At 38.0% G+C, this 20,863-nt stretch overlaps 1 protein-coding gene across 1 annotated transcript; it reads left to right on the forward strand.

The window, feature by feature from the left end:
• The first annotated feature begins 4,945 nt into the window (after positions 1-4,945).
• On the forward strand, positions 4,946-19,647 carry LOC113066119 (eukaryotic translation elongation factor 1 epsilon-1-like). Its single transcript, XM_026237779.1, has 4 exons — positions 4,946-5,060; positions 6,267-6,464; positions 11,532-11,627; positions 18,257-19,647. Exons 1-4 carry the CDS (start codon positions 4,977-4,979, stop codon positions 18,398-18,400), a joined length of 522 nt encoding a protein of 173 aa, XP_026093564.1. The 5' UTR covers positions 4,946-4,976; the 3' UTR covers positions 18,401-19,647.
• Positions 19,648-20,863: the final 1,216 nt, after the last annotated feature.

The raw sequence follows: 20,863 nt of genomic DNA on the forward strand, positions 1-20,863 counted from the left end.
ATATATAACAATCAGCATCTTCCCTGTAGATGTTTTCCCTCATGGCTTGAGGAAACAGATTTCTCAGCGTAATTAAAACTCATAAATGAGTGGTGCAGGGTGTGAGCGGCGGACCGGGATCCACGGCCCCTAGCGTGACCCTCGGCCTTTGGCTGCTTTGCATGTTGTGAAACAGAGGAACTGGTCTGTCACTTGCATTCCTGCATTCTCTGTCTTGAGGGTTGGCCCTCTGTCGGGTCGACATGTTTCCAGCATCTTTCTGTCACCAGCCATTTCACTCCCTACTCGCAGTGCATTTGAATGTGTTGCATCATAGATGTGTGTTTGTGTGTGTGTGTGTGTGTGTGTGTGTGTGTGTGTGTGTGTGTGTGTGTGTGTGTGTGTGTGAGTGAGTGTGTGAACAATTGGGGCATCTTTGCCAAAGGTCCTCTTTGTTTACACAACAAAAGCTTGTTCCTTGCACTTTAAATCCAACAAAATGTTTACTTTCCTAATGCACATTCTGGTCGCACTGTACATTATTTATTTGCAATAGTCCAATGAATTCAATATTTTGAATTATTCTTTCTCGCTGAATATCCTGTTTTTGGGAAACAGCATCGTACTAAATTGACGTAATGTTATCGCTCAGTTGCTAGTGACTGGCTGTGTGCCTGTGCTGCCATCAGCATTGTCAGGACACAACTTTCTCTAATGTTTCAGCTCAGATGATAGGCTCATAAAAAATCTGTAAGCAGAACAAATTATACCTGTAGAGTCATGCTCCAGCCAAGCAACTGCCATTGAGTATGGGATGTCAATGAATAGTCCCTCTTATACAGAAATTTTTATGTAACCTGTTTTATACATCTGGTTACAGAAACAAAATTGGTTGCAGTTATTATTTAATGTTGATTTTATGAAGTGTACAGGCCGAAAGTCTTTAGGGTAGTTTTTTTTTTTTTTTTTTTTTTTTTTTTTATAAATGAAAGATCATTCATATATAATAGCATACAGCGGCTGCACTTACAGGTTATAAGAGGTATCAGCAGGCCCGGCGCCACGAGGGGGCAAAAGGGGGCAATGCCCCCTCAGATCTGACTTGTGCCCCCTCTGTTTAATTTTTGTATTCATGGTTAAAAATAAATGGTAAACCTTTTGAGTTAAATAATAATTTAACCTTATCCCCATGGGATTTAGAATGTTCAGTGTTGTGACATTACTGCAAGACTCAAATATCTTTCGCGTTGGTTGGCGCTGAGACAGATACGGACGAGCTCAACGCTGTCATATATCACAACTATGTAGTGTTTTCAACCTCTTAATGTTTATTTTAGATTTCATACATTTAAATAGGCTACACGTAAGCACTGGTAAAACAATAGGCTACATTTGGAGTCTGTGAAAGCAGCAAAAACAATCTATTCAAATGTAATTAGCCGGCGTGTGTTTTTAAAATCAGATAAACACAGTGGAAGTATGCTATCTATAAAGTTTACTCTATTGTTATAAAGATTTTAAAACGACCAAACACACTCACTTACACATATTTGAGAATCGGCATATAGGATAGTTGATGACATGGTAAGTAAGTTTGTGAATATTTCGAATAAAAAAGGAAAAACGAAATGAAGGATAGCCTACATCTGTTATACAGTTATTGTGGCTGCTGTGTTTCACGTGACAAATATGACGCGTTGCCATGGAAACATTAAGGGGGAACGTTCTAAAATAACTGTCGCCTTGAAAAATCTTACTCTCGGGAGTCAGTTAGAATATTTTAAACTTTAGTGTGAAAGGGTTAATTATTCATAATAAATGACGCTGGCTTGGCTGTGTGATTTCCTGATGTGGGTATTAAAGGTGCTGTAGGGAACTTTTGTAAAAAAAAATGTTTTACATATTTATTAAACCTGTCATTATGTCCTGACAGTAGAATATGAGACAGATAATCTGAAAAAAATCAAGCTCCTCTGGCTCCTCCCAGTGTCCTATTGCCATTTGCAGAAACTCCTTCGCTCCCGGTAAAAAATAACCAATCAGAGCTGCGGTCCGTAACTTTGTGTTCAAAATGTAGAAAAATGTATATAATAAGCGAGTACACCATGAATCCATTTTCCAAACCGTGTTTTTAGCTTGTCCTGAATCACTAGGGTGCACCTATAATAAGTGTTTATATTCGGACTATTTTAGATTGCTTCGGGCATACCGCGGCGGAGTAACCCAGTACCTTTGTGATTCTTCATAGACATAAACAGAGAGAAGTAGTTCCGGCTACGATGTTCTTCCGCAAGACGCAAGCAGTTCTGTTTATTAACCGCTAGAGCGTCAAAAGTTCCCTACCGCAGCTTTAAATCACATGGAAAATACAGTTGTTTAAATTTAAAGCAAGGGGCGTGGTTTTATCCAACCCTGCGCCATTCGGTGTCCATCGAGCAAATATCTGAACATGAGATATTATCAGCAATTCAGTTTCAGCTAAAATGTGAATTATCATTAATATCATTAAAAATGGACATAAGAAAGTATATGCAGCGTATTTCAGACCACAAAAAGAACACTGAAAGTGTGATTGAGAGTACAGCTGATGAACATGACAGCCATCAAAGCATTTTGATGGTGTAATAAAGTTAAGCCCCCTTAACAATTTCACATGCCCCCTCAGTCATTTCATCCTGCAGCCGGGCCTGGGTATCAGTGCAGACACTTATCAGGATAACGGGAAGGAAATAAAGAAAGTAGTCGGAGAGCGCAACAGCACCACGGGCACCATCGATGACCACATAGTAAATTTCTAACTAATGTGACCCCGTGTTGTGCATCACAATAAGCACTGGAAAACTCCCCCAGGCTACGGATTGTTCCCGGGAGTGGGGATCGCTGTCCTGAGTGCTGGCTCATGCATACAGGATGTGGCAGCTCCGGGCATTGAGCAGCAGCGGCGTTCTGCGCTGGCGGCGTGATTCATGATAGTGCTATATGGGCTAAAACTGTCTGACGAACAGCGACGCGCAAAAAAGAAACAACAACAACAACTAATGATTAGCATATGTGAAGGATTGTGTAAATATATCTAGTGTGTGTGAAGCTTACACGTCTGCAATTTAGGAAAAAGTAGCCTATGATTATGACTGGAGATCATTGGACAGTAGATATACGCTGTGAAACGAGACACAGCATCACGGAAGGACGTTGTATTCCTGTTTAAGATTTGTGGGGTCTTAAGGGATTCTTTCGCATTGTTTTAACCTTCATATTGTGCTCAAAAACTACAGTGTTGAAACAACAACTTTTTGTTGTAGTCCAATTTACCCACATAGTAAATTGGACACACACACACACACACACATCTTATTTTATTGTATCTGTCCTCATAAAAATAAAAAATAATAAAATAAAATAAATCAGAACTCTCTTCCTAGATCTGTGATAGACAATGATTTAACTGATGGGTCGACGAAAGGCACACAACACTTCTAAAGCCACAGTAGCTTTCCATGATGTCATCCACACCTGGACGTTATAGAGTTAATGAGGCCGGTTTGATTGATAGCTGACATTTCATAATGGAGGAGCATACAGTGATTGTGTAAATCCAAACAGACATGTCACACGGAGGATGAGCAGGAGGATGCTGAGAAACAGACAGCCAAGTGAAGCAAAGGGAAACTTGCTGCAGGACTCGGGAAACTCTAAACCCTCGCTGTCATTTTGATTTAAATTTTCAGGATTTAGATGAAAAACAATGAGTGAATACATAGCCTATATGTTACTATAAACTGCACTGCAGCTCTTTCATCTGCTGTACATTTGTGCCTGAGCTGACCGATGGCAGGATCACAGTTCTCCATCAAGAAGATACTTATGATTGCATGAAAACAAACATGGGGAAATTGTGTATACAATTCTTCCATTGAAGGATCTAAACTGAGTCTGGATTCTGTGTCAGTGGGTTCTTCCTGTGAAGTTCAGCATCTCTTTGATCTGTATGATGGGTCTTGTTTCAGTGAACACTCATGCAAGTTATAAATTCTAACTGTGGTTGGAGCAATAAAAGAACAAAGACTCATTCAATAATTTCCTGATTGAGTGGGTCCATTGTGAATTAAAATGAACATATTCTCAGTAAATATCAATAAACTGGGGTGGGGGTGGGGAATACAGTGAAATGTGATAATAAGCTATCTAAATATGCAAAGATGTTTGCTGCTTTAATTTTAACAGTCCATAAGTAAGAAATAATAATACAAAAATAAAGTAAGAAATAATAAAAAATAATACAAAAATAATTAAATACATTGAACAGGACTGTAGTTTGTGGCCTGTGGTCTGGGCAGTAAAAAAAAAAAAAAAAAAAAAAAAATATATATATATATATATATATATATATATATATATGGTTAATTATATTGGGGCAGCAATTCAGGACATTAAACATCCCGGAAACAACATACATGTATTTGTGGCTGACCGAAAATTAAGAAGGAAAAGCACTGTTTAAACTTAGAAGCCCTTAATGCTGGAAATAATGATAATAATAATAATAATAATAATAATAATAATAATTATAATAATTTGAATAACATAATTTTCTGTTGATTCTAAAGACCTAATTTTCTAAATAAATTCAGCTCATTGCTGAAACAATTGTGTCTTAACTGTGATTTAAAAATACTGTTAATGCATAGTGCAGTTGGCCTTTCAAAATAACACATAGATTTACCAAGCTGAGTGGCTGCTAAAATAAATCATATACAAATAATGTAATAAATGAAAGAGACTGGTCTTACTTTAGGAATATAGCAAACAAACAAAAAAATAAATAATAATAAAAATAAATAAACAACTATGACAAAAAATGTCTATTACTATTACTATTATTATTATTATAAATAAATGTATTGATTTGCCATCGTGACGTAAGAGAGGCGCGACTGGAGGATCTCCACCAATCAGCGATCGCTTTATGTGTCAGATTGGTTTCCTTTGTGAACAAGATGGCGTTAAGGGAACTGAGCTCGTTGGAGAAATTTCTAGGATTAAAGAAGCCCAATAAATACAGCACGCAAGGAGGGCAAAAGGTGATTCAAACGCCGAATGTGATACACTTGGAATTACGAGTCTGTAATACATTTAAAGACGCGTTTCTGTGTTGTAATACGAGATCGTATGAATCAATGAATGGTGTAAATCAGTTTAAATTTTAGATTTTTATTATTTAAGCTTTCAGATTTTCGTGTTCTTCGGGATTTTGATATGATCGTTTCATAAATTCCATAAGATTATGCATTATGATGAATACTTATCGAATCGAGCGACATATGTCTTAGCAGTTGTAGCCTTACTGACAGGTCTGTGATACTGTGATCTGGAACACCATGTGGGAAATAAATAACATTAAATAAATAAGATCACCTAAGCGGTTTCAGAATATTTGAGACCATTCGGAACATACAATACATTGGGTGATTTACAGATGTACATAAAAACACTATACATTACAAAGAAAGACCACATGGCCATTTTAGCTAACTTGTATTGTTGCACGTGGACTCCTCCCATCCACCAACGTTAGTTGTATTTAAGGCTCATACTTATATAAGTTTGTAATGTGATGCGTTTCCAAAAAGAAAATGTCGAGAAGTATGCTGGGAATATAATTGTATTCTCCTAATCACAATATATTTTGTCTGTAAGGAAGTTCGATTTGAACTTCATGTTCTCTAAAAAATTCATATTTACATTCATACCATTAATAATACTGATAATAAACAGTCTGCAATACCTATACAGTAGCATTTTATTAATAAGATAATGATTTTTATTTTGTGTGTGTGTGTGTGTGTGTAAACATTTTAAAAATGTAAAACTGCAGCCATGGTTACAACACTAATAGAATGAACTAAATGTGATTGGTGGTTTGATATGTATAATATTCATGTTATGGTAAGATTTAAATGTGTTACTATACCAAATATCCTAGAATTGATAGTTGTGAGTGTGATTGGTCAACATTAAACATAGTTTGAAATTAATTGAGTAAATTCAGCCTATAAACGTGTACAAACGTAAGTATTAGTTTATTAGCCTGAATTTATGTATTTTATGAAACACTAACAAAAAAATATTGTTTGTATTAATTTCTTAAGCTAGACTTAACAGTTTTTTTTTTTTTTTTTTTGTATTGCTGTGACTTACAGCAGTATTTTAATGAATGGATATACCACTGTTGATCACTTGCAACTTGTAAGTAGATATTTAACATCTAATTATTTATCCATTTGTAGGTCCCTGTTCTCCAGAACAGCAATGGACCAGCATTGATTGGTCTGGTCACTATAGCATCCCATCTGATCCGTGAGGCTAAGAGACCTGAGCTGCTGGGAGACAGCGCTGAACAGAGAGCTGTGGTCCAGCAATGGCTTGAACATCGAATAACAAGACTAGATAACTGTTCTAAAGAAGAAATCAACATTATTTTGAAGGTAAGATGATAATGATTAGGGGTTAAGCAGTTCTCATGAAAAAAAAAATAAACAAACAAACAAATAAATAAATAAAAACCTGGCTGTATGATTCACCTCCTTGGTACACATTTGTACTACACTGTTTTATGCTTCAGATGACATAAAATTGAATTTGAAAGAATTCTGAGGATATTTATATTACAGTCACCTTAAAATAAATATATATATATATATATATATATATATATATATATATATATATATATATATATATATATATATGAGATTCTTAACTCTCATTGGATCTTGTTTATTTTGGAGATATATCAGGTATGGGGCATTTTCTCATTTTATATATATATATATATATATATATATATATATATATATATATATATATATATATATATATATATAAAATCTCTCTGTAACGCAGTACAAACTTTATAATCAGGGGAAGGAGGCGACGGGAACCAGCGAACATTTAAATAAAATTTTATTAACAAAACAAACCTCACGGACGACTGCCTCGCACAAACAAAAGCAAAACACCAAATCAAGCCCAGGCCTGGTCCTCTCTCATCTTTCACTGTCGTAGCTTCTCTTTTATATCCCTCCGATCTCCTCCGCTGGACTCAAGACCGGTGAGTGGAGCAGGTGTCGCTCATTTCCAAACCGGCCCACTAGTTACACTCTCAACTAGCATAATGCTGTAAAATGTATTTGAGTCAATTATATGGAAGGTTTAGATAGATAGATACATAGATAGATGAATGTTAAATGGTTCGTATTTAGCAGAATACTCCTCTTGAGAATTAATTTTTCTAGCATTACTGATTTCATGTTCGCCGAATGTTTATCACTGATTGAGCGATTACATGAGACAGGATACAGAATTCGGTAAGTTGTACTCAAAAATAACAAATCACAAAGCTTACTGCAATTTATTTGATGGGAGGCAGTGTTCCATTGATTATCTGGGAGGCTAGATTAATCGACTAATCTAAAACCGAATGAATTCATTGACATGCCATCATCTCGTTGAATCAGTTGAGTATCAAAAAAAGCATGCCACTCCAAACTCAGCATATATGTGGTCACAGGGTTTCTCAATAATAGCATTGGAGGTTTGGATCAGAATCATCCACACTGCAGTCTGTCAGATGGACTTTAATTGACGTGCTGAGGGTAACAGGGGTCACACACTGTCTTGAAATCAGTTCAGAAGGGATTAAAGGTAGAAAACGTCTGTCTGTGGACAGTCAGAGGCAGTCTCGTTAACACAGGCACTCAGCAGGACAGACGCCTCCCGGCAACAGCTGTCAGTGTGTGGCATAGGTCTGTCTGAGCATGGGTCCGGAGCAGAGTGCTGCTGATCGCTGGTTAATAGTGGCAGTTTAAGCAGTAATGAAGGGCTGACGTAATGCCTTCGGCACACACTGTCTGACCAACTCTCAGCACCCTGTAAAGCAGGATCACGGCATTTAAAAAACAGGAAACAGGACTTCTGCAGCTGACAGGAATAGACACCAGAGTAAGTACAAGACTCAAGGGGGAGTTTACAGTGACCATGATAAAGCTTATCCTTGATGGGTGTATTTAATAAAAAGAAAAGTTGAATTGGCTGTAAGGGAAAGCTTTGTTTCTCTTTGTTTGTTGAGTAAAACTTTAAGGTGGGTGATATTAGAGCCAGAGTTTTCTATATTGAGCGATTCTGTAACTCCCAACTTGCCTCAACACACATTTTAAAATAATCCATATAGATCAAAAGTCTTTTGAAGAGACATGATTGCTATAAGTGATGTGGCATTCAGCCAAGTATGGTGACCCATACTCAGAATTTGTGCTCTGCATTTAACTCATCTAAACTGCACACGCACAGAGCAGTGAACACACACACTGTGAACACACACCCGGAGCAGTGGGCAGCCATTTATGCTGCGGCGCCCGGGAAGCAGTTGGGGGTTCGATGTCTTGCTCAAGGGCACCTAAGTCGTGGTATTGAAGGTGGAGAGAGAACTGTACATGCACTCCCCCCACCTACAATTCCCGAGACTCGAACTCACAACCTTTCGATTGCCAGTCCGACTCCCTAACCGTTAGGCCACGACTTCCCGACTATACATGTATAAACATTGATCAAGACACATCCATAGAGAAAATCAAATAAGGTAAAAATAAACAAAACAAAAAGAAACACCATGCTTGCCTTTCATTAAACATATCTTCATTTGTGTTTTGAAGATGAAGGCAAGTGCTATATGTTTTGAAGAGTTTGAAGGTTAGTAAATGACAGTTTTCATTTTTTGGTGAACTATCCCCAACCAAATGTAGGAACAAATGTTGCTCATTATCGATGGTATGCAGTTGTTGTAATAAAATCACATCACTTGGTACAATTGTGTGCAGAACTGTGCACAATGTTTAGCTTCATTTCAGACAGAATATATATAAACCCCCGGCCAACATCTCATAATTCAACATGGTTCAGCGTAACACAGATGTGTCTGTAGGCTGTCCATCCACTCTTCCTTGAACTTAGCAAGGTTGAATTTCATGTAAAACTTTCCTAAGCCTAGATACTACAGCAGGGGTGTTGTGTGTGTCCGTGTCTATGTGTGAACTGCTCTGTTGTCAGGGGACAGGAGCATCTCCAGCACTTGTGTACAATACAGCACAACGTCTTGAGGGCTAATGGAGGCAGTGAACAGTGTTCAGATGAGCCAGTCTTTACACACACTCCGACAAGCACACACACACTTGTAATCCTGCACTCCATCAATCAGCCATTCATAATACTACAATACATTATAATTAATTTTGTCACACTGCATTTTAAAGTGCATTTTAATCTCTAATAAATAAGACAATATTTTACTGTGTAATGCTAATAAGCAACAAGTTAAGAGCAAGAATTGGTCCCTGAACTAAAGTGTTACCATTCATTTGACAGTCACTAAAGTATTTGAATACCTCCAGCCTTAAAGGGATACTCAATCCCAAAATTACAATTTTGTCAATCACTTACCCCCATGTCCTTGAAAATCCGTAAAAGCTTAGTTCCTCTTCGGAACAAAATTTAAGATATTTAGGATAAAATCCGGTAGGCTTGAGACTGCCCCATAGACTGCCAAATAAATGACACTGTCAAGGTCCAGGAAAGTATGAAAAGCATCGTCAGTATAGTCCATCTGCCATCAGTGATTCAGCCATAACATTATAAAGCGAGGAGAGTACTTTTTGTACATGAAGAAAATAAAAATAACAACTTTATTCAGCAATTTCTCTCCTCTGTGTCTCTCCAAATCAGTGTAGCACCATTTTGGCAAATCTGTACGCAAGCGGCGTATGCTCTTCTGTTTCAGCCGCGCCACAAGGATATGTTTTTTGTGTATTTACGCTTTGGTTTGAAAGCAAACAATGCATTGTCACAGCGCGGAGCGTACACCATAGGGCTGGGCGATATGGAGCAAAAAATATATCTTGAAAATTTTGCTATATCTCGATATATATCTCAATATCTTTACAGGAAAAAAAAACCAAAAACTACTGTAAAAAACAAATATCCCAAATATTACATGTTTAGGGTCCTATGAAATGTTTTATTTTTTTCTTCACCATATGTTTTATTGTTACCTAATTTTGTGTGTAAGCAAGTGTAATTATTTAAATGCATAAAAACAACTTATTTTGTTACTTTTCTTTTCTTAAAATAGCCTTTTGTGAAATGTTTTTTCCCCTCTGAAATTCTGTGTATTCACATTTTTCTGGTTATCAAATGAAGGCATAAAACGTTCATTTAATTTATCTTTTAATTATTTAAAATTAAGCAAACTTTATTTTTTGGTAAACAAAGGGGATTTCCTATTAAAACTAATACATGGAAGAAATGTTGTGTGATTATTCCTTAAATTATGTTTGTTTAATTTTAATAGTAGTAGTAGTAGTAGTAGTAGTAGTAGTAGGTGGCTATGTACATTCTGCTGAACAATAGGCTAGTAATAGATTTCTGGGAAATACTTTTATTTTGACGGGTTTACCTTTACAGTTCTGTGTATGTGATACTACAGTCTATGATGTGATATGACACTAGTTTTACTGAAATAAAATGGTAAGATGCTCATGAAGTGACTCTCAGTGCAGTTCTGGAGATGTTGTTCATGTGTTCACATCCTCATTTAGTGAGAAGACAGACGTTGAAATTACCGCGAGCGTCACGCGTGCATTTGTTTGTGTAATAAAACGCTTCTGCGCCATTCATTAACAGACACGCAGAACATGCAGGATTCATATTTAAATACACTTTTCTGGCTTAATATTTACAGATATTAGTCTCACACAGCAGATCGTCAAATTTTTTTTTTTTTTTTTTTTGCCTGATAGTAGCTTTCTGCACTCACCTTCTTCTGCATTTAAAACGATTTCACTCCAGCGCTTCTCCTTCTCTTTACGGTTGTGATGCATTTTTGACACATTACACAGACATTCATGTTACTACCAAATGTGAAGAAACAGTTTCCTCTATCTCCACTACATAATGAAGCCTTTCATCAGGTGTCTTGCGGTTTTGCTAATTGGCTGTGAAAGTACTGACGTAATCATACAGCCTTCATCATCCCGATTTAAATCCTAAATATCATACATGTTTGATAATAATCAGGGCTGCCCCGATTTGTGTGAGAGCAGATTGGGAGGTGCAAGATTCGATCAGTGAAAGCCTCATATTGCCAGATAATCCGTGCCGAACTTCGGGACAGATCCAGGTGCTCGACAAGATATTTGCTCCGATTCTCGAGAGGGGAAAATCAGGGCTAAATCGGGCTAAAAATCCTGGAGTCTGAGCCAGGCTTTAGAGTGCCAGCAGCTGTGATCTCTTAAAGTACAGTAAATGGTACAATAGTGTTGTAACAGTAACTGTGCTTTTATATGTTGGTGATTCTGCCAAACTATTCACCAAACTATTTCCTTGTAAATATACCATATAATGTGATTGGTTTACATGTTGAATGCATCTGAAGATGTATTCCTTTATTTTTTTAACCCTCCAAAATGTTTAAGTGACGTTGATTAATACTTCCCTTGCAGGATCTTAACCGGTACCTGGAGGACAAAGTTTACCTTGCTGGGAACGTCTTCACCCTGGCAGACATCCTCATGTATTACGGAATTCACCACATTGTTGTAAGTCCCTCAGCGGTGAACTTAAGTTGTTTGAGAGAAGTGATGCAGAGCTCCCAATTGAAGGAGTAAGACACTTAAAGCACAGGAGAAACCTGACACAGCAGCAAAGATGAGACTCATAGTGATGTCATTTCCCAGGACAGCAGCCAAGGAAGTTTAAGGGGCCTGAAGGAGCTCATTGAGAAAGGAAGAAAAGGATTAAATGAGTATTAGAGGGAAAGGAAAGAGAAAATCACATCTCTTCATGTCATTTTTTGTAATTGACTGACTAAATGACTTGAAAAGAGATGTAATTTCCCAGAAGGCATTAGTATGTCACTTGGTTTAATTCTCTTAAAGATAAGGTCAGTTAGACCAAGTTTCTTAAAAAAATATTATAATAAAATAAAACCTATTCACGCCTTGGTAATATTTTTTTATATATATTGTGCAACACTGAACTGCAGAGGAACTTGTTTAACTTTCGAAACTGATTAGCAGATTTATTTATTTATTTTTCATGTTAAAGTAAATAACATTTTCTGGATAATATACTACCCTTATTAAACTCACATTAACATATGTAATTCACCATTCAAGTGTTTAGGTTTTGACTAGGGATTCAAAGATAAATTTATAGATAATGATCCAATACTATACCAGCGCAGGTTTATTTAATTATTATTTTTATCATTTTTTTTTTATGAATGTAGAATTTCTATACTTCTCAGTGTTGACTTGATTGTGACCGTTTTGTGTGCTAAACACAATCTACTACATAAAGATAACTTCATTTGAATGAAAAAATAACAGATGAGAAAATATATAATCTTAATCTATGACAAAAAATACTATTATAAACTATGTTAGTGGATAATTCAGCAGGAAAAGATGATCTAGAAATATCACCGGTGCACGATAATTTAATACAATCTAGTTAAATATTTTATTTACAAATAAAAGTGTATAAATCTAAAATCTGGTAAAATGTTACACATTGCTCTTTGTATTGTTGTAAAATACATTCATGAAAAAACAAGTAAATACATTTATATAGAACTATAAAAGACATTCATTTTAAATGTATAGCACAGTAATAAAGGCAGCAACATACGATAGATGGGACAGAACAAGAAAGACTATTAATAATCTTTGATTTCGCAGAAAAGTATTATAATACTAAAGGCTCCAATACAAAGTGTTTATGCGCATCCTGTGCTTAGAATGATGCGCTTGAAACAACACGGAATCACAGTGCACAGGCTGCGCTCTGAGTCCGCATAGAAAAGTTAGTACAAATAGTAGAGATATTGATACATAGTGTATTAAATCTGTGCATTAGTTTATTGAGCCTTTTCTTTTAGCAGTTTTAAACCTCAGTTACTGTGTGCTCTTGAAGAGAGTTTCATCGTTTTGACTAGTAAACAGACGCAACACAGTTTGATTGCTGAATGGAGGTTGACAGACAGCCGCAGTGGAAAGAGTTTATGTGAACTTGAATTTAATTACTTAAATATTCATCTGTACATCCCACTGAACTATGGAACAGCTTCAAAACACTTGAAATATAGTGCATGACAACTTTTTGGCTTGATTAGAAGGCGTAACCCGGTAGGGCCCAGTAAGAGAAGGGTAAGGGGTAAGCTGCGGGCCTGACCATCTATGGATTGTTGAACTCCTCAGAGCCTCAGCGAGAGGAGCTCTAGCTCAGAGAACATGCATGATGGTTAAGGAATGACTCAAATCTCGAGAGACACCCCTCGGTGAGAAATGAGTAGCTCCCCCTGGCCAGTAGGATAGGAAGCATGTCACGAAGCATGTACTCAACCGCAGGTCCTGAGGTTGCCACATTATACTGTGGACCAGATTAGATTAGATTCAACTTTATTGTCATTATGCAGAGTACAAGTACAGAGCTTATGAAATTCAGTTAAAATGCATGTTATTAAATATCGGAATACCTAAGATTAATGAATGTTCAGAAGAATTATTCATTGTCAGTTTGTTAACTAATTAATTAACTAATGTTAAAGGGGGGGGGGGGGGTGAAATGCTCGTTTTCACTCAATATCCTGTTAATCTTGAGTACCTATAGAGTAGTACTGCATCCTTCATAACTCCAAAAAGTCTTTAGTTTTATTATATTCATAAGAGAAAGATAGTCTGTACCGATTTTTCCCGGAAAAACACGACCGACTGGAGGCGTGACGTGTGGGCGGAGCAAAAGAATCACGAGCGCCAGTAGGCTTTTGCGTAGAGAGCGTTTGGAAGCTGACATTACCTTGAGGAAAAAACCATCATCCAAAACAAACCATGGCTAACAGTCAGATTCAGCCGTATATTTATGATCCAGAATCAGATCCCGAGGCTGAAACTGAACGAGAGCAGCAGCAGCAACGACTCGCTCCGAGCGGGACTCGAACCCGGGTATCCGATGGGAGGTGGACACACTAACAAGGAGGCAGAGATATTTTAAGCAATTTTACTCACCGCCTGCGGTTCCAACACACGATCGTGACCCTTTTTCGTTGGGACTGCATCATCCTTAAGAAATAAACGATACGCAAATCCGTCGTCAAATTGGGCCTTGTTTGTAAAACAAGCATTTTCGATAGGCAGGGAACAAACACAAACACTTGCGCAACTCCATTGATGCTCTGTGAAAATAAACTCCATCCACTGGTCCCTTAATGCTGTTTTTTCTTTGGTTATCTGTGCAGGGTTGTCTTGCCCTGGCAACCAAAAACTCACTCCTTTTGTGACATTTCGCGACGCTCTCGCTCTGATCAGTGAAGTCTGTTGTGCTCTCATTGCTCTGCTATACGGGAGCGCGCGCTCTTCCGGGAGAAGTGCCCTTAAGACCCATATAAGGAAATTCCGCTCCATCTAACGTCACACAGAGCCATACTCGAAAAAAACTTTCCGAAACTTGTCAAACCAGGAGGAGTATTTTTGGAACAGAAATACTCCTTCAAACGTACAACTTAATTTTTGAAACTTTGTCCATGTTTTGCATGGGAATCCAACTCTTTAACTAATGAAGCCCTAATGTAAAGTGTGAATGAACAATACAAAATCAAAACACTTTCAAACAATATCTAAGGCATGTTGTAGTCCAGATTAAAATTAAAAATAAATCTCGTATTTAGTCTAAATATTTAAATATTTGGCGCTGTGATGAACACCATAGCGAATCCACAAAATCTGAATGGCTATTTAAAATTATTTAAATATGTTTTAGAAAGACGTGCAGCTGCCTTATTTATGGGGTTTCCAGGGAAAGGGCTGCTTTTTCTGCAGTTTAGCGCCATCTGCTGCCAGACAGTGAATGTGCTTTCATTCAGCATGTCTCTCACATGTTCCCCATGTGCTTCCCATGCGTGCTTGTTTACATCAGAGGGGCACAACATCTTTCAAGCAGCATACAACTGTATTGTGCATTTTGACCAGTTGATTCTTACAATGCATTCCAAATTCAGAATAATTTGTAAAATATTTTTTTTCATGGTAATTATAAGTGCCCACGATAACAATATTGTGCATATTCATTACCATGATATATCGCATTACCGAATACCGGCACATGTCTAGCCTGGAGGTAAAGTCCGAAGTGCACTGCCCAAGCATAAAAGACTGCAATGCAAGCACAGCTTTGCAAAAGCTTTTCAAGGGAATTAAAGGGTTAGTTTACCCAAAAATGAAAATTAGCCCATAAATTACTTACCCTCAAATCATCCTAGGTGTATATGACTTTCTTCTTTCAGACGATTCCAGTCGGAGTTATATAAAAAATTGTCTTTCAACTTTCAAGCCATTTCATTGCACTCGGATTTGCAGTGCTTCAGTCCAAAAGAAGTGAAATAAAAAGCACTCATCCTTAAAAATAAAAATAAGTATCTCACACAGCTCTGGGGGGTGAACAGAGTCCTTCTGTAGTGAATCAATACATTTTTGTAAGAACAATAACCATATTTAAAACGTAGTAATATGTTTAATCTAGTTTGCGCTCACTGTTGTATACAGAAGTTTTAGACGGATGACGTATGGTCGGCTTTGCTCATGTGCCGCTCAAAAGTGATGAATGCAGAAGCGCAGGGGAGAGATCAAAACAAAACAACGGTCACTAATTAAAAGTACAAAATGAGGATTTGTAAAGAAGAATGTTGGAGGATTTTGATGTAAGCCATGAGATGTAAGCTTCCTTTGCTCCCGTTTACAAACATTAGTTTTCCCAAGACTCACTGGGCACATTCACAATGCCAGCCTTATACGTAATCAGCCCAGAGCTGCTTTCGTGTCCAACTGTTTTTTTTTTTTTATGTAACTCCGACTAGATTCATCTGAAAAAAGAAAGTCATATACACCCAGGACGATTTGAGGGTTATAAATTTGTGGGCTAATTTTCATTTTTGGGTGAACTAAACCTTTAAGGGGAGGAAGATGAAAGCATTTGTAATACTCTCAGAGGGAGGGGAGTAGATGGCTCTTGTTTTACTCTTGTCCAGAAGAGAGCATTGACAATACTTTGTCTGGATCACCTCCCTCAAATCAAATCCCTTATGGCACTTTTCCACTGCGCTCAGTACGACACAGCATGGCTCGGCTTGGTTTGCGTTTCCACTGTAGTTTAGTACCACTTTGGAGTGGTCGGGATTATTCGCACATCATTATAATTGTGCCATTTCTACTGCCGTGACTCCTGAAAAATGTTTTCATTTCTCATTGACCCATCAATGTCTTTCTGGATCCGCTCCTTTGCCATCAACAAGAGGAAAGTCTGTACTTCCCCAACAGACAACGGAACGGCCATTTTTGGATGTGCTCTCATTCAACTTCGCTGGTTGTGCTGATTTAATTATAGCGGTTCTGTTGTGTTTCTGTGTCACAAGTAACGATTCTGTCTGGCCAATCAGTGATCACCAGAGTTTACACATCAGGTTTTGGTAAAGATACAGTTCACTTGGAATCTCAACCGAGGTGGTACTGAAAAAGCACCAGGGTACAGTACCCAGTGGAAAACCCACCAAAAGTGAACTGTACTGTACCTTGATGTACTATGTGTACTTAGATCTACATCTGTACTATGTGTTTCCAGGTCCCTACTATCACTACCACTCGCAAACCACACATCACACAATGTAGGCAGCGCAATCTTAACAACTTGCGCACTTTGCCAATATCTGCGAATACACTCTTCTTGTCATTCAGAGCTTAATCTCATGGCCCTAACAGAGACCGGGATCAAACCAGAGGACACTGCTACACCTGCAGCACTCTCCAATAATTTCTAATTTTCCCACTCCCCCCCGTTTGACTGGAAGAGGTGGAGGTACTGGTCTGCTCCTCTCTAATGATTGAAAATGTAAATCTTTACCATCTTTGGGTATCAACAGCTCCTTTGAATCTCACTCAGTTACTGTTACCTACCCTCTTAAAATACATTTTCTAGTTGTTTATCAACCCCCAGGACCACTAGGTAACTTCTTGGATGAATTAGATGTGTTGCTATCAACCTTTCCTGAGGATGGTACTCCCCTAGTTATGCTTGGAGATTTCAACATCCACCTAGATAAACCTCTGTATGCTGATTTCCACATTCTGCTTGCCTCTTTTGATCTTAACTGAGTATCACCTACTGCTACTCACAAATCAGGCAACCAACTGGACCTTATTTAAACGCGACACTGCTCTACTGATCATGTTCTGGTTACTCCACTGCGCACTTCAGATCGCTACCTCCTCACTCTTAACCTCAACGTGGTCCCTGACACATCACTTACCCCTCCACATGTCATCTTTCGACATAACCTATGCACAATTTCACCCTCCCGGCTATCTGCAATGGCTTCATCTTCAGTTCCTTCCCCTAAACTGTTAGCATCTTTTGATGCTAATAGTGCTACCGATACTTTCTGCTCCACTCTTACATCTTGTTTAGACACTGTTTGTCCCTTATCTTCCAGGTCGGCCTAAACCTTTGTGAAATGAAGGATTTTAAGGCAGCCGAGCACGTATTGAATCCTTAAACTTTTCAACCACCGTCTCGAAGGAAGTGCCGAAAAGGCTATGGCTAGAAAAAAAATGAAGCGGCCTCAAGGTGTCACCTCCTTGGCCCGCTTCCATGGCAAGTCAAGCCTCACCGTGTTGCAATCGATTATATACTGTGGTTGCGCCGAGTGATGACGTCACAGGCTATCGCCGGCCAATGTTATTTTCAGGTTTAGATGTATGCTTCAGACACTGGTCACGCTGAAGGTGCTCTCCATAGCAACCCCTAGAGAATGCAGTTTGAAGTTCCCTTGGAAGGGAACTCCCTACTTCCCACTTGTGAAGTTGTAATTACGAGTTTGTGTTCAAGAACAGAAATCCTGGTGGACGGGCCTATTCATGAGTTCATTTCTTGGGTTAACCTCATTAAAGCCAAAATGTACAAAATATATTTAGTCAATATCCAAAAGTTTCCCAGCTGGTAGCATCCCATTCATTGGTAAACATTCACTAGCACAAAAATATTCAACACTCCAAAAATAATGCCTAAACAGGCTAGTACTTCTTTTAGACACTGTACTGGATGTCTCTGTAGTGTTATGCACATTTCTTTTTAACTTTAATTTTCATTGTCTCATGTTTGCTCTCACCTTCTCTTATAGGTGGAATTGGCTGTACAGGAGAAAGAGCGATATCTGAATGTCACCAGGTGGTTTGATCATATCCAGCACTATCCAGGTGTACGACACCATTTGCCTCCTGTGGTGGTTTTGAGGAACAGAATTTACCCAAGTGGTCGCCACTGATATCATATTGTGGTCTGTCAAATAATCCAGGCCGTGAGGTCACAATATCAATGATCAACTGACAGACAGAGCTGTTCCGTTGTATTGCACCACAACCCTGACATTAACCAGTCAGGACAAATTAAGTTTTTTTTTATTTTTATTATTATTATTATTTTAGTTTTTTTTTTTTTTTTTTTTTGTGAGCTAATGTATGTCCATTAGTAGTGTTATTTAATATGTATGTTTAGAATGAGTGTAGTTTGTGGAAGGTTTATTCAAATTATGTGGATTGGAGTACCTAAACATGAACAATAAGAATAGTGGCTGTGGTTAAAATAAAACTTTTACTAATGGAAAAGCAGTTGATTTGAATAATAAGCTGAATATGAAAAAGTAAATCTGTTAATAGCTTTTTTTAGTTAAGTTACTCATTTAAGATAATATGGATATCCCTCACATCAAGCCACAAATATCTTTCCTCATTTCGCATTTTTTTTCTGCCATTTGCCTTTTTCTGGTAGTCTCTGTGCTGGTGTGGGCAGTAGTCTAGTGGTTGAAAGGATGTCATGTTTTTGCTCTGGGGCAGTGGGCAGACTACCAGCGGTAGCCACACAAACAGCACTGGTGTGTTTGGGTTTTCTTGTGCTTTTCACTCCATCCACAACCAGTGTGTAATTCTCCCCAAAATCCCCTTCTGTCATAGCCGTAAATTTCTTTAGACACTTAATTGTTCAACTGCTTAATCCGCTTCTGTGTTATAAATCACTGGCTGTGTCAAAGGTTTTCAATATTCAAAGTGGTTTTGAATGAGGCATTGTTGTAGAAAATCAACAATTGTGCATTTTCACTGCACAAAATTAAAGCATTTTATAAAAGGTTCCAAGACAAAAATACCTTTCCAGTTCCAGGAGACTTGTTCCTGACAACAAAGTAGCATCATTGATCATAAAAGGTTTATTTAAAAGATCTTTCGGGAAATTAGTGTTTCATGCAACGTATAACATGTGGCCAATCTGGTTTGGAGCTGTTCTTTCCATAGCCTTTATGGTGAAAAATCCTCATCTTATGAAAGGGAGATGTGTTTTTGCACGTTAACTTATCTACTGTGCGTATGCTGACCTAAAGATCCTGTTGTTCTTTTTATTATACTTCCTTTCCTGTAAGCCACCTTTATGAAATGTGTGCTATTCTCAAGCTCAAGTTTGTGTTCTTTAATGTCAACAGAATGTTGTTCTGTGCCAATAAATGAAAAGGGGAAAACAGAACTATCAGTGTCCTTTATGAGTCTTCCTGTTGGATATATGACACATCCCATTTTTTTTACAGAATTCAAAGAATTTCCATCTGACATTGTGTGTTTATAGAGGAAACACAGTGGAACAAAGCAGTGTGTGTTTGTGGGATAGCAAACTGAAGAAGCAACAGAAAACATCAGAACGGGCCTTGTGACCAGATAATGAAGATATCCACAGTGGAGTCTCTGTCTGCCGGTTTATTTCGGTCTCCAGATTTAATTGGGCGGCGAATATAAAACAGGCTTCCCTCATCGAAATGAAATTTATCGGCTCTTTCACGTCTACAAAAGATGACCAAACCACATGTAGCAGCTGTTCCTGAATGGTGGTCTTTAAGGAGATTTAAACTGAAGCTTTCCACATTTTCAAACATCAGTTTTGGTGTTGTGGGGTCACTGATGCTTTGGCACAAAGTTGAGGAAGATGAAAGATGTTTTAAGTCAAGAAAAAAGATCCACAAACAGGTGGTGTTGGATACTCCAATTAAGCAGAGTTAGAGGCAATTCACATTTAATGGGTTTTATTTCAGTTGTGCTTCTGTTCGTTCATTGAATTCTGGCAATTAATTTGCCTTGCAGTTCTCAATAAGTCAAAGTCCAAGAGGTTTGGGGCATTAGCTCTCACATGCCGGTTCATCTCACATGCAGCATGCCGCAAGGTCAACAAACCACCTGCTTTTCCCAAGTGTCTGCAAGGACTTCAAGAAGAGCAGGGAGTAGTAAACTTGGGGGGGCTCTTGGATGAGCACTCTGACACGTTTATGCTTTTCTTTTGATGCAGCAGGATCTTGGTGAAAAAGACTTTAAGTAGCACAGCATGACAACTGTGCAGTACTTCTGGAAAGTTGAGTTCTGTAGCAGAACAACAGGGATTCCTGGTTCTTATAGAACGAAACCAGCTTCCATCATTGACACTGCTACAGATCACAATGGATAGACAGATGCACATTGACTTTGCCAGGCTGTGTTCACATTTTGTTTGCATCATGTCCTCTGAAGTGCCTTAAGTTTTCACCAACTGTTCATTATGTCTTGTTAAAAAGATCAAGAGCTGCATGCCAAGTGTGATGTGAAGCATGGGAAACAGAAAACCCTGATTGATTCAATGAAACTAACAGTGCTGTGTGGGGCACATTAACACCGTATAAGTAGTTGTGACAGCTCCTGTGTTATCTGCAAACAACAGA

The sequence above is a fragment of the Carassius auratus genome, chromosome 49 (genome assembly GCF_003368295.1).
Source record: "Carassius auratus strain Wakin chromosome 49, ASM336829v1, whole genome shotgun sequence".
Lineage (NCBI taxonomy): Eukaryota > Metazoa > Chordata > Actinopteri > Cypriniformes > Cyprinidae > Carassius > Carassius auratus.

Coding starts and splice junctions, on each gene's coding strand:
- LOC113066119 (XM_026237779.1), top strand. CDS start 4,977: ATGGCGTTAAGGGAACTGAGCTCGTTGGAGAAATTTCTAGGATTAAAG. Junction 5,061..6,266: donor GCACGCAAGGAGGGCAAAAG/GTGATTCAAACG, acceptor ATCCATTTGTAG/GTCCCTGTTCTCCAGAACAG. Junction 11,628..18,256: donor ACGGAATTCACCACATTGTT/GTAAGTCCCTCA, acceptor CTTCTCTTATAG/GTGGAATTGGCTGTACAGGA.